This window comes from Cebus imitator, unplaced genomic scaffold (assembly GCF_001604975.1).
Source record: "Cebus imitator isolate Cc_AM_T3 unplaced genomic scaffold, Cebus_imitator-1.0 Scaffold23, whole genome shotgun sequence".
Classification (NCBI taxonomy): domain Eukaryota; kingdom Metazoa; phylum Chordata; class Mammalia; order Primates; family Cebidae; genus Cebus; species Cebus imitator.
In genome coordinates this window covers 5,393,411-5,407,511 of record NW_016107338.1, presented here as the reverse complement: position 1 = coordinate 5,407,511, position 14,101 = coordinate 5,393,411, and the positions used below count along the sequence as shown (strand labels likewise).

The 14,101-nt window shown below is 41.7% G+C and overlaps 1 protein-coding gene across 1 annotated transcript in view; it reads right to left on the bottom strand.

The window, feature by feature from the left end:
- The window catches only part of PPP3R1 (protein phosphatase 3 regulatory subunit B, alpha), a 73,429-nt gene extending 64,445 nt beyond the window's left edge, over window positions 1–8,984 (bottom strand). The window contains exon 1 of the mRNA XM_017522110.2: window positions 8,581–8,984. Within this exon, the coding sequence (XP_017377599.1) occupies window positions 8,581–8,583 (3 nt within the window). The 5' untranslated portion in view covers window positions 8,584–8,984. The remainder of the gene's footprint in view (window positions 1–8,580) is intronic.
- Window positions 8,985–14,101: the final 5,117 nt, after the last annotated feature.

Here is a 14,101-nt window from a genome sequence, read left to right as displayed (position 1 = left end):
ATAAAATCCAAAGACAAACCCAGGAACACATTTCATTTATCAAAATTTTATTCCTGCACTAGACCTATAAATTAGCTAGAATTATACTGTCAACTCACAAACACTGAGGAGATATGGGAGTCTATGAAGAAAATTCAGAAACGGAAGAATAGATGAAGGTTGTTGGAGAAAAGGCTTATTTTGAAGGGTAAAAATGAGGAACAAATTTTAATCAATCAAGCTTGAGTTTGAAAAGATGCTTTATTCATTACACTTCAGAGGTCACTTTCTCTTTTAATTCAACAATTTGTTATCCATGTTGTGTTTAATAAGATATTAGGTAGAAATAGGCACAAAAAAAGTTCTAGTAAAATGTTTTCCCCAGAGTAATTTCTTAAGAACATGGTCAAAGTTCAGACCCTCGTTAAAGTAACAACCTCCATCATTATAAAATTGCTACCTAGTTAGAATTATCAATTGTTCCTGACTCATTGTTTACATTTAAAATGCCACCAAACACTTTGGAATAAAACTGATTATAATGAGTACACTATGAGTTCACTGACAGTTTGTAACAAGTAGCATATAATTAAAATTCCTTTACAATCAATCTTTTTAGTAAAAACTAAATAATTTTAAAAAATCCATATGCTGCCAGAGGCCAAAAAAAAAGGGAAAAAAATCCCACACACAAAACTCTTGGACAAATATATGAACAAGAAACTTAATACTGGGGGAGGGGTGGTCAGGGAAACTTACTTTCTGCTTTGAAATTTACTTTCAACAGCATTTGAATTTTTAAGTGAATATATTAATGTAGTGTAGAAAAAAAAATTAAGAATACAGATCTAAAACCACACAATCCCCCTTCCATAAAAGCTGAACTCAAAAAATGGTTCCTTTTAGATCTATGTAAATTGATCAAAAGAACAAATAAATCTGAGTTACTAAAGCAAAGACTGTCAAAGTATTAAGCTCTTTTCTGGTTAAAATCCCTGTTTTGTAGATTCATTTCCTAGGTCACTGACCCAGTGCTGCCCTCTCCTAGGTCCTAGCTTACTATTTTTCTATTTGTTTATTACCTTGTTAATTGTCTAACAATCCCCCAAACTGGGTAACATAATCCACTTCCAAAGCCCTCACCCCTCAAAACCACCCCAGTTGCCTCAGCCTCAATGTCAACCTCGGCAAATGAACTTGCCTCAAATCATCCCTAGATACTAAGACGATTTAGGCCACCTGGTATGAACTCCATTATTAAAACATATCTGTTGCCATGGCCTATTTCTCTTCACTCTGATTTTTATTCTCTTTTAACGTCTATCCTTTCCTTTTATCCTCTTCTAACTCTTCTAGCGCTCATTCCATTAATCACACTGTTACAGCTCCCTCTCCTGGTTTTTCTAATTCTTGAGAATATCCGCATCTTTCCCTTACCCCAAAAATAACTATTCCAACTGTAAACCACCAAAGTTAACTATCCTTTGTCTTTCTTTCATAAATGACTCAAAAAGAGGAACTGATACTCATTGCCTCCAATGTCCCATGAGCACCTATTCCTTTATTCCACTTCACAGACTCCTTCTTCAAATTGTGCTTAATATCTACTATATACCAAGTATCTGGAATATAACAATGAAAAGACAAAGACAAGGTCTCTGCATTCACAGAGTTTACATTCTCCTGCAGTCTTATGTTTGTCACCTAGAACATGACTGAAGTTAGTCTTAAAAATTATCAATGTTCTTCTAATGACTAATTCCATCAGTATTTTCTTAATCTTCATCTTTACAACTATCCCATCAGCTATTCCCCTGACTCAAAGATTTTATTTCTAGGCCAGGCCTGGTGGTTCATGCCTGTAATCCCAGCACTCTGGCAGACCGAGGCAGGCAGATTGCTTGAGCTCAGGAGTTTGACACCAGCCTGAGCAACATAGCAAGACCCTGTCTCTACAAAAAATACAAAAATTAGCTGGGTGTGGTGGTATGCACCTGCAGTCTTGGCTACCTGGGAGCCTGAGGTGGGAGGCTGACTTCAGTCTAGGAGGTGGGGGCTGCAATGAGCTGAGGCTGCACCACTACACTCCAGCCTGGGCAACATAGCAAGACACTGTCTCCAAAAAGGAAAAAAAAAAAGTATTCTGTTTATTTTCCAAGTACATTATCACATTTGTTAAATAATTACAGTACAATGGCGGCTCAAGCCTATGGAATCAACTAAAACCAAACTTACCTTCTTCTAAACACTACATTTGACCATCAACTCACTCATACTTTCCTGTTTTATTAGTAATGTGCTATCTTTATATCTAATCACCAGGTTGGGTCATCCTTCATGACTATTTCCTCATTGTAAGTATCTAACTCTTTCCAACTCTGTATGTAAAATATCTCCATTTTTATTTGCTTTCAAATCCTTGTAACTTCATATTTGTAATATTACAAAGCAGTATTCCTTTGTGGAACTCACCTCAGCTACAGCTCCCACCCTTTCCCAATCACCCAGCATCTTATTTCCAGATTAATCAATGGTTCCCCAATGGGACAAAACTTAAACAGTTAAACCGTTTACAACTTAACACACGACTTCCTTTCCAGCCTAAACTCTTATATGACCTACATAATACTTTTCATCTTTTTCTCCTTCCCTTTAATGTTAAAAGGATGAGAAAAATTTCCTTTCCTGTCTAGGGAGATTCATATACTCCCTCCTACCTCCCTGGAGACATTAAGTTGTCAATAATCCTCTCTTTTCCCTTTGAAAAAATTCAAAAGACAATCTCTCACTTTTTACCGGCTTTTTCTTTCAATCCCGAAATAAATCCTTCTTCAGAACTAAATTCTCTAGCTTTCATCCTCTCTGCTACTCAAACCTTTAAAGAACAGTCTAAACTCAATGTCTGGCCATTCATTTATTACTCAACTCACTACATCCTGGCTTCCCTTGCCATCATTACAACAAACTACTGTTGCCCAAGTCATCGAAACTCTCCTGCTCTCTCCAAAAGACATCTTTAGGTTCTCTTTCTTGATGCAGCATCTGTTCACTACTGGCTCCTTCCTCTTTAAAACTCCTTTCAATCTGGCATAATCCTGCTCATTTCCCAACTATTTCTCTGGCTATTCACTGAAAAACTTCACAGGCTCCTGTCCTCTACCTGCCTTTTTACATATACCATCTTTTGAGTTCATTCTCTTTACATATCATTTTATATTCTCTCTACTTATCATTTTATATTCTCTCTTTACAGGATTTCATACAGTTTCATGGCTTCAACTACTACATAATATAAATGCAGACAATGCTCAAATCTTTAATGCAAGTCCCAAATCTCTCCTCTGAGCTCCAGATATGGATAGCCAATTACCTATTGGCCATAACCACCTAGATGACCCAAGATTACTATTTTTTTCCCCCAAGACAGAGTCCTTGCTCTGTCACCCAGCTGGAATGCAGTCATGCAATCCTAGCTCACTGGAACCTCCACTTCCCAAGCTCATGTCATCCTCCCACCTCCGCCTCCTGAGTAGTTGGAACTACCGGCGTGTGCCACTGTGCCTGGCTAATTTTTGTATTTTTTTGTACAGGTGGGCATTTACCATGTTGCCCAGGCTGGTCTTAAACTCCTGGGCCCAAGATCCGCCTGCCTCAGCCTCCCAAAGTGCTTGGATTGCAGAGATGAGCCAGTGCACCTGGCCAATCCGTGATTCCTTTAAATTCAACATGTCCAAAAATAAAAATCCTCATCACTCCCCAAAAATCTTCTTCTCCTACATCTCCTAGGAGAATGTGCATTTCTAACAGGGTCCCAGATGATACTGATGCTGTCGGTCCAGGAACCACTTCTTGAGAATTGCTGCTCAAACATCATATGTGCCTCTTTCTACCTCCAGGCTATCAAGTTCTTTCAGCTATCTCCTAGGTCATAATATGTATGTAGCAGGCACTGCTAATATTTCACAGCACTCTATCCTATTAATTTGGAGTCTTGCAACATAGCACCCCAAGCACTAATTATCAAATGATAATAGAAGACTAGAGATGAAACAATAGTCATCCCAGCAAACTCAAAGTTTCTCAAGGACAGGAACAGTATTCCCCCATGTATCCCTAAAACCTAACCTTAACCAAGTAGGTGCTCAATAAATATTTGCTGGGTGGATAGCGTTATCTAAAACCAGAAACCCCCAAAGCAGAATTCACCACCTCTTTTCTTTTCCATAATACAATAGTCACCAAGTTCTTTCTTCTACCACCTAAATATATCTCCTATAGGGTCCCTCCTATCCACCTGCTTTGTTACTGTATTCTTTCACATTATTCTGCCTCATATAAATTACTGTAATTATTTCTTAATCCCCATAACTAGATTTATCTATCCCATTATCCACACAGCCATGAGAATGGTCTCTCTAAAAAAAAAGTAAATGAGGCAATGTCTTTCTCCTGCTTGAAAATAACTTCCCACTGCTTTTTGGGGGGGGAAGATTAACTCCTTCATGATATGCAAACCCCTCTATGATTCCGTGTCAATCCACCAGGCACTACCCGCTTCCTCTCCAGCCATGCTAAACTAATACTTTAGTTATCTGAAGGGCTTATACAGCTCATGCTTCCATGACTTCAAACAGAGGCTTTCTATGTGGTGTGTCCTTCCTCATTGGCTACTCATCCTTTTAAGACTCAGTTCAGGCACCATCTCTTCCAGGAAGCTTTCTTTAAGTGACATTTATCCCCAGTGTAGGTTAAGCCTCTTCCCTGCCACGTGCTCGATCTTACAGCATCCCATGTTTAGTTTAACAGAACATATCACACTGCAGAATCACTCTCTTACTAACTCTACTTGGTTAATTTCCTTGGAGATAACAATAACGTTTTATGTACATATAGTTGGTGCTAAAGAGACACTTGAGTAAACTTTAAACAAACACATTCCTTCCTATTATCTAAACAGTGGTTCTCAAAATTAAGCCTACATCACAATCACCTGGAAGACCTATAAAACTTAGGCTGCTTGGCTCATTTCCAAAGTTTTGGACTCAGTTGTTCCAAGGTGGGGCCTGACACGTCTCCAGATGATGCTGTTACCGTTGGTTCAGAACTGTTTTTTAAGAATCAGTGCTCCAAATGTACATTGTCTCTTCCTACCTTTAGAATTTAAAGTGCCTTCTTCTAGATGCCTCCAACTCTGCCTCCTGCACTCCTGATCTTTTTAGACCCAGATCAATTGTCACCTCCTTCATAAAACTTTTCCTAATCCCAGGTGAAAATGATCTTGCTCCTTCCTAAATTTCTATCATGCTTTATGTGTGCTATTCATATGACACTCATCATATGCTAACTTATTTCACATTTACTGGCATTTGTCTCACATTCTCTACTGAAATGAACGTAGGAAACGTGCCTTAATCATTGTAATATCCTCCACAACAGAGAGCACAATAACAAGCAAACAAAATCTACAAGTATTTGCTTATATGAATGAATCCCTGTTGCTTGACCCAGACTCCGGGCCCATGGTCTGACTTACTTAATCTTCCTGGCCCAAGCTGACTTCCTTATACTGCCTTACTATCCTATAACAGATGCCTGATCCTTCCATACCTGTCTGTCCCTCTCATTGCTGACTGACCCTTAGTCAGTTTCTTAACCTTATACCTTGAGCCAGTTTAATTTTCTCATTCACCGTTGAACAAAATGAATGGATAAATTTTCTCAGGACAGACGTGAATTTAATTCTGCTGGTCGTAAGACAGGCTCCTTGCTTTTTTCTAAAAAGAAAAAGTGGCTCTGGCCACAGAATCTGAACTATAATACGTTGTGTAAAACTTTACATACAGTTATAGATGGCAAAAATTTTGTTTTAAATTCTAGTTATAGATCATGGAGATGAAAAAAAAACTTAATTTTAAAGTTTAAAAGTACAAAGATATATAAGGCCTTTATAAAACTTAAGGTTTCCTTAAGAAACAAAATGTCAAACAATTACCTTTATATTATGTTCATATAAGCATCCAGAACAAAATCCATATTATGTATTTCAACAAAAACGGATATAAAACACCTGGTTCAGGGGAAATTCCTAGGAGCTCAGAATTTACACAACTTGTTTTACATACAACATTCATCCTCCCTGTATGCTTAACAACTTAAAACTCAAATAAGGGTGAATGGAAGGGAAGACTTTAACTTTCAGGAAAAAAAGGAAATAAACTACTTTTAAGGCACCAACTAAAATTAATACCTGTCAGAAAAGATCCTTGAGAGATTCAATTAAATTTTACAAGTCTTTTTACTTTCTCCATACTTGAACTAGTGATATTTCACAAATACTGTAAATGCTGTTGACAAAATGTAAATAACAGTAAGAGTTCTAACAGAGATTTTCCAAAGGGTGTGAAAGTTTTCAGAATTGTATGTTCAATTAACCAGATCACCCCAAAGCCTGATTTATTTGAGTTAATCGACAACCCATATGGCAAAGTTGAGTTACGGGTATGGTCTTGATACTTTCAAACCAGTATTGTATTCAACAGACCAAAATAACCCTAAAGTTGGAAAGCCACTGCCAACATGAATTACGTAGGTCCTGAAATGCTATTGGGAGGATGAAAGAGAGAAAAAAAAGAGCCAACGGTTAAATCAGAAAATAAATACTGAAAAGGAAACTGGAAAGAAAAGGAACATAATGACCTGGCAGGAAACAATATAGTCTGATACACCGTAAAATATTTTAAAAGACAAGAAAACAAAGTTAACAGGAAAAGAAATCTAAAAGCTAAAGGAGAATCTCTCAAATTCAGTCTGTTGTTCAAAAAACACAGGAGGGGAGCACCGCAAGGGAGTTACTATTTGAAAACCATACCACTTCGCTATATAACACATAAACAACAAAAGGCTAGATTTTCCTACCCTTTGTTCCTCAGTATGTGTTGTTTATAAACCTAAGTAAAAACATTCCCTGCAATGAACAAAGATCTTCAAGATCCTGACCTTCAAGTAAAGTATGTGCATAAGAAAATTCTGTTAAAAGCACTGAAACGTAATTCTTCACTTCAAAAGACTATGCCAACAAAAAGATTATATGATGAATGGCTATGATCTTTCTAATTTGTTTTGAGACTTTCTGGGGCCAAAGCTACCTCTTATCTGCCTCGAAGGTTGGCAGGGAAAAACTTTCTCAACATATCAAAAGCAATCATTTAAGTTTGCCCCTAATCTGGGTTTTAAGTGCACCAATAAGCACTCATTTGCCGTGTATTTCAAATAGAAGCTGACTTACCTGAACATTCTAATTTCACTTTCTTCCCTCACTATCACCACCAAATCGATTTTAAGTTGTAAGCAACAGCATTTCTCCCTTCACTAATCCACCATATATACTGAAACACTTAAATTCTACATACAGGGTGGGATACCATACAGTGAAAAGATGCAAGAAATTACCCAAACGTCAACCAGTTTAAGTCTTCTGACAACTGTTGAAAGACTTTTAGGGAAAGCATAACAACCGAATCACATGATGGAGCATCTGATATACACGGAATAGCACTCCAAACTTTTTTCTACTGTGTACACAACTCTTGATTACAAAGAGGAAACCAACGACAAGGGCTTCCCCGAGCGAGAGAACCGGTAAGGTAACAGACTAAAAGGGCGTCGCTGATTTCTTGGCCACAGCGGCAGAGGCGGGAGACACACCCCTAGCGTCGGTCTGAAACACTACAGCAGCGAATTCTACCTAGGGATTAATGTAAGGGTAAGGAAAGACAAATTTAAATCGCCATGATTCAAAAACAACCACTCCAAGAGAGAGACACACGAAGGTAACAAAGAAAATGGAAAAACCTCTGGTAGTAAAAGCAGCGTGAAAAAATAAGCGTCCCCATTTCTCCGAGACCAAGTTCGCGTGTGTTTTCGCGAATATACACCTTGGACCTTTCCGGTTAGCTAGGGCAGCGAGGAAAGCAGCAGCGAAAAGAAACCCCGCAAGGCTGCGCAGGGCAGCGAAATCGACGCTCGCAGGAGAGGGGAAGTGAGCGAGTGGCAGGGTTCCCTGCCAAGACTCACTGCCGGGAAATAAGGAGTGGGAGAAGCAGCAGCTCTGGAGAGAAAGTGGGTCTTATGTAAAGCGCCATTTGCCACATATTGTTATTTCCATAGGATTTCAAAATACCTTCGAACTTGAAAAACAAAGTGTGTGTGGAGGGGAGAGGGGGACTCCACGTGGAGGGTCGCGAGATAGGGGGCGCGCCGGGCTGACGGCCTGAGGTGCCGACGGGGGTCGAGGCTGGGAGGGACCTGCGACCTGCGGGGGTGGGGCGGCGGCAGGGCGGCGGAGGGGCGCCAGGCAGAGGCCAGGGGCGGGGGCGGGCGCTGGGGCCCTGCCGCCGTCCTGTCACCAGTCGTCACGCCGCCCGCCGACGCCCCCGGGCCGCTGCGGGTTCGCCCGCAACCGCCGCTGCTCCGGCCGGGCCCGGGTCTCTGGAATTTTCCACGGGGGACAGCCGACCTGGGGCGTCGGGGCTCGCCCCCGCACCCGACCCTGACGGCGACTGGCAGGGTAGGGATGGTGCATCGAGGAAGCCAAGGTCTCACCATTTTGCTCGGCGGGTCGGCGGCTCGCTGGCTCGGAGAAGTGTCGCGCTCAGGCGGGCTTGCAGGAAGCGACGGCGGCGGGGGCCCAGCTGCGGCCCTCGGGTCGCCGGCGGGGAGGGGGCGCGCGTGGGGGAGGGGAAGCGGCGCCGCGGGGCCCTCGCCGGCCGGGTGACTGGGCACGCGAGGGACCGGGCAGGGCAAAAGGAAATAAATTAAGGTCGAGATTCAGAGCTGGAGAGCGCGGGAGGAGCGGCGGCGACAAGCAGGAGAGGCAGAGAGGAAGAAAGGAGGGGGAGAGGGAGCGAAGAGGGCTGGGCGCCTCGGGGGCTGCAGCCTTGGGCTCGCGCTCGCGCCGGAGCCGTGACGGACTCACTGCAGTGGCTCGCGCTGACCCGCAACCTCAAGGCACGAAAAAGGGGGAGGGCAGAGAGGGAGGGGAGAGCGGAGCGCTGCGGCGCGCGGGGCGGAGGCGGGGGCGCGCGCGAACCGGCGGCGGAGGCGGGGCTTCTGCGACCGCCGCTCATCCGGGAACCTGCGCGCCCCACTCATCAGCGGCTGCCGCGGCGCTCTGGCGAGCTCTGGTTGGGGAGCGCGGAGCGCGCGGATCACGTTCGCCCCTCCGCCGGCCGCCCCTTTCGTGCGGGGAGGGGTACGGGGGCGCGGACGTCGGTGACGTCGCGTGGCGGAGCCCTTCCTGTCACGTGGCTGGAGGCGGCCGGGGAGGAAGGCAAGTTTGGGAGGGGAAGGAGGAAATGGGAGGGTGCCCGGGAGGGAGGAAGCGCGAGGAGTGCGCTAGTGAAAGGGGAGTTGGGCGCTGGAGTGGAAACCTTGCGGGAGAAGAGACGCAGAGGAGCGGTTTTAGGGTGTCAGAACCACCCGGACGCCGCACACACACACACACACGCGCACACACACACACAAACTGGAAAAATCCAAGTCCTGGGGTGAGAGGCAGTCAAAGGTATCTGTGCATCCGCGTACCGACTTGGATCCACTACAGGATTGTCAGGACTGCTGTCACCCCACCCCGGTGCAGCACCCGCAGGCCCATCTGTAATATGAATTGGCAGAGTCAGGAACCAGGTTGCAAACACAGGGAAGTGAGCCAACACTGGCCGCGGCTCGAGGCGTGGGGAGAACCTGGACAAACGAGGACTGCTTCCCACTCTCAGAAGGACTTTCCACCCAGCTCTGCATTCCCGTAAACCGTCCAGACTGCCCTTTGGCGGGGTCCATCTGTCTTTGTTTAAAAAAAAAAAATACTCGAATGTAGATTGCCTGCTTATCCTTTTAGTATAGCTATATTCACTCTTGGTGGCAATTCTCTTCCCAGAAAATTCAGGCTACAGTAGGAAATGACGTCCAGAAAAGCATAGGAGGAAATTTATGTTCGAGAGAAGAAACAAAGCCAGCAGGAGAGGTGTGATGAGGATAACGAAGGAAGCATTTTGCAACTATTTTAACCAGTTATTCCTTTTTACAAGCCTTGATAATCCCCCGCGCTCGTGTGTGTGTGTGTGTGTGTGTGTGTGTGTGGATGTGTGGATGTTTTTTGAGTGATCGTAAACTCCTTATTAAGCCTTTGAGTCGTTTTATAAAAGGCCATTTGTGTGTGTGTGTGTGTGTGTGTGTTTTGAAGTCTCAATGCTTCTTACATGAGAACATGAGAACTTTTTTATTTTTCTGTACTAATTATTTTACCATATGATGAGCATGCATTTTTTTCTAATAAACACCCAGCGATGTGCCCTAGGGGTAAATGGTGCCCCTCTCTCTGTCTGTGTGTGCCTCTCACCCTACCTGTCTCTCCCCCTTCAGAAGCTACTTTGCTTTTGTGTCAGGATAAATAAGGAAAAGAATTTAGACATAAGTTGTGTCACACAGTGAATGTATCAAGGAAAGGCCAAGAAGGGACACTTTCTTCCACAAGTTTCTTGATTTACATATGTTGCTATTTGATACTAATATATTACAGAACAGTTAGGAAAAAGTCCCTAAACTATATGCGTGTAATGTTTTCCAGGTACACTATTTAAAATTAGTTTTTTATCATCAAAGACGTGCTTTTTTAAGAAAAAGTGCTATGTGAAATATTCTTCCTCTCTCCTCTTACCAGAGGTAATCATGCTAACTGCATTTGTTTGTGTCCCTTGGACATTTTCAGTGAAAAATTATATTTTGACTAAAGGGTATGTACTAAGAAGGAATTCGAGCTGTTTGGAATACAGTGGATTTAAAGTAACCCATAATTTTGTTGTGGCAAATAATTTTTGTTGAGGCAATTTATGCTAGTCTGAATCCAATAAGATAAGTAAATCCTGGCCAGGCCGGGTGGCTCACTCCTGTAATCCAAGCACTTTGGGAGGCTGAGGTGGGCAGATCACCTGAGATCAGGAGTTTGAGACCAACCTGGCCAACATGGTAAAAGTCCATCTCTGCTAAAAATACAAAAAAATTAGCCCGGGCATGGTGGCAGGTGCCTGTAATCCCAGCTACTCAGGAGGCTGAGGCAGGAGAATCACTTGAACCTGGGAGGCAGAGGTTGCAGTAAGCAGATCTTTCCATTGCACTCCAACTTGGGCAACAAGAGAAAAAAAAAAAAAAAAAACAAAAAGAGTAAAACAAAATAAAAAAAAAAAAAAAAAAAAGAAAAAATAAATCCAAAATACGCTTTAATAAGTTTTCCCCCAAAGGCTGGGGGGGAATAACTATGATAAGTAGTCATTCTCCTTTTTGTCTCTTTCCATTAAATTTTGGTATAAAGCTTAGTATGAGTGGGAGCAGGTACCAAATAGTCCTGCAGAAGCGTATGTATTTTTAAATATATTTGTACCAACTAGCCCTGCTAAAAGCATACATGTTTTAAAATAACTAGATAAATGAAGAGGCAATGGACATATCTTTATGGCTTATTTTTTCTAGAAAATTTAACAAGCTCTTAGATGATTATCAGGAAGAATTGTTTCAGCTAAATTGAAGGGAGAAACAGTTAAGACAGGGATGCCAGTTACAAGAATTAGCAACAGGTAGGCATGAGGTGATCAGGAGTACCATGGCAGAGGAAAGGAAAAGCGAATATGAACAACATGAAGCAAAAATGGACTGACTATGCAACTTAGTGGATGTGTGGAACAGAGAGGGAGAAGTAAAAGGTGCCCAGTTATAATTTTGATGACAGAAAATAGTGTTACCATTAAGAGAAATGGAGAAGTCAGAAGTTTGGCTATTGAGTGAGAAGAGATTAGTTCAGATTTAAAGATGCAAAGTTTGAGTTGCTGATGAGCTATCCCAGTGGAAGCCCCCAAATAGAAGTTGAAAGTGCAGGTTAGAAAGGAATAGAGAGATGTGGGAATCAACTTTAAAACAGAGATTAAAATGAAATCTTCAAATATGTTCTTATTTAATTCGTGATAGGAGAAAGAAAGGACCTAGAGATAATAAAGCTGTTAGGTAGAAAGAAAATGAAAAGAAAATAAATTTTTAAGAAAGAGAGGGTAGGCCAGGCGAAGTGGCTTGCTCCTGTAATCACTTTGGGAGGCCAAGGGTGAGCAGATCACCTGAACTCCAGAGTTCGAAATTGGCCTGGCCAACATGGCAAAACCCTGTCTCTATTAAAAATACAAAAAATTAGCTGGGCATGGTGGCACATGCCTGTAATCCCAGCTACTCGGGAGGCTGAGGCAGGAGAATTGCTTGAACCTGGGAGGTGGAGGTTGCAGTGAGCTGAGATTGTACCACCAATGCACTCCAGCCTGAGCAACAGAGCAAGACTTTGTATCAAAAAGAAAAGAAAGAAAGAAAAAGAAAAGGAGGGAAATGTTTACAGTCATGTTTGACCATAGGCAGCCTCAGGCTTCTGTGTCTCCGTAATTTAGGAAGTTAGAATGTCACAGGATATTATTTCCTCTGTAGACCTTTAAGATAACAGTGACATTCAGAAAGTTGCCTCACTCTTAAAGGACTGATCACTGCCATTAATTTATATATAATATTTAAGGGTTGCAGAAGAAACAAATTACCGTTTCTATAGTTTAAGGTATTCTTTAGAGTATTACTCCCCAAATAGTCACTTTTAGTAATGATTATATTTACTAACATCAACTAGAAACTATGTTTGATTTTTCTATTCTCTATATAGGAAAAAAAATGACAATTAAAAATGAAAGTCGGTTAAAACCACTGGAAAGCAATATCTGTTCCTTTTTAGAACAGAAAGTTAGAGGAAACTTCAACCTCTCTTCTTAGATAAAATGCATGCCCCAGGTTAAGAATTCCAGGTTTAGGAATACTTCGTACGTTTTTCCCACATCATTCCATACCACAAGATTGCCTTCTCAATGGGCACTGAGGTTGCATGGGGAATAGATCACCTTTCTTCCCAGAATCCTTGTTTGTAGTGAGGAGAATGCAGGGATGCAAGCTAGCCCCCTGCTCCGGGGTGTGGTTGAGAAAGGGCTCCTGGGCACCTGAGATGCCAAGAGAAGTGGGTCATTCCCTTCCTGCTAAGCAGCAGAGGTTTTTGCCAAGGAACTAAATTCCATCTTGGAAACTCATTTCTCCATAGAAACCATTTCACAAAGAGTTCTATAAACAATGGCCTTCCTGCAAAAAGCCTACTTAAATTATGTTGCTGAAATTCTGTATACATAATACTAAAAGTTCAATGATAGAAAATAATACTCTTAAATATATGTATCTTTGTGAATTGATGCATTTAGAAAAAAAAGTGTATTCCAAGTACTAGGTGGATTTTTCTCTTTAATTGTACATATAACTACTTTTAAAATTATGGACTTTGTATAGCTTTTCCAATTCCCACAAGAGAATTAAGAATATTGAATTACTCAAAGCCTTCTATCTACTTACTTTTTAGATGAAATACAAATTAGGACAATTTTTGAATTAGGAAAGGTTTCCTAAATAAAAAAAAAAATATGTGATAAATTGGTTACATAAGTTGTTTCTATATTATACAGTAAAACAAAAAGACAAGGAAAACAAAAAAGAGTCCTAAGATTAATTGCTAAACCTCTTGCATTCACATCTAATTTTATGTGTTGGAAGAAAAACACACAGTGTTTCTAAACACAGTTTTTTAACACTCTTTACATAATGAGCTTTATTTTTTATGCTAATTATTTTTTCATATATGAGTACATTACATTTGGTTAATAATCTACATAAAAATGACTTGAAATCAAGAGAGAGAGGACAGAGATCAGAGGGTGTAAACAGTATAGAGCCGGGGTCGAGGCAGAGCTAAAGGGAGCATCTACATTTCAGTGGCAGAAGGAGAAAAGAAGTGATAGAAAAGATGATGAACCAACCAGAAGGTGCAGGAGACCCAGTAAGGATACCCTGGAAGCTGAAAGGGAGGAGTTCAAGATCAAAGATTGATCAACATCATCTAGTGCAGTTTGGTGAGGGGTGTGTGGGGGGGGGGGCCAGCAGTGTGGTCAAAGAGGTCCAAGACAGATGGAGGTGTCCATTGAGGTGTCCTAGATTATGTCATGACATTGTT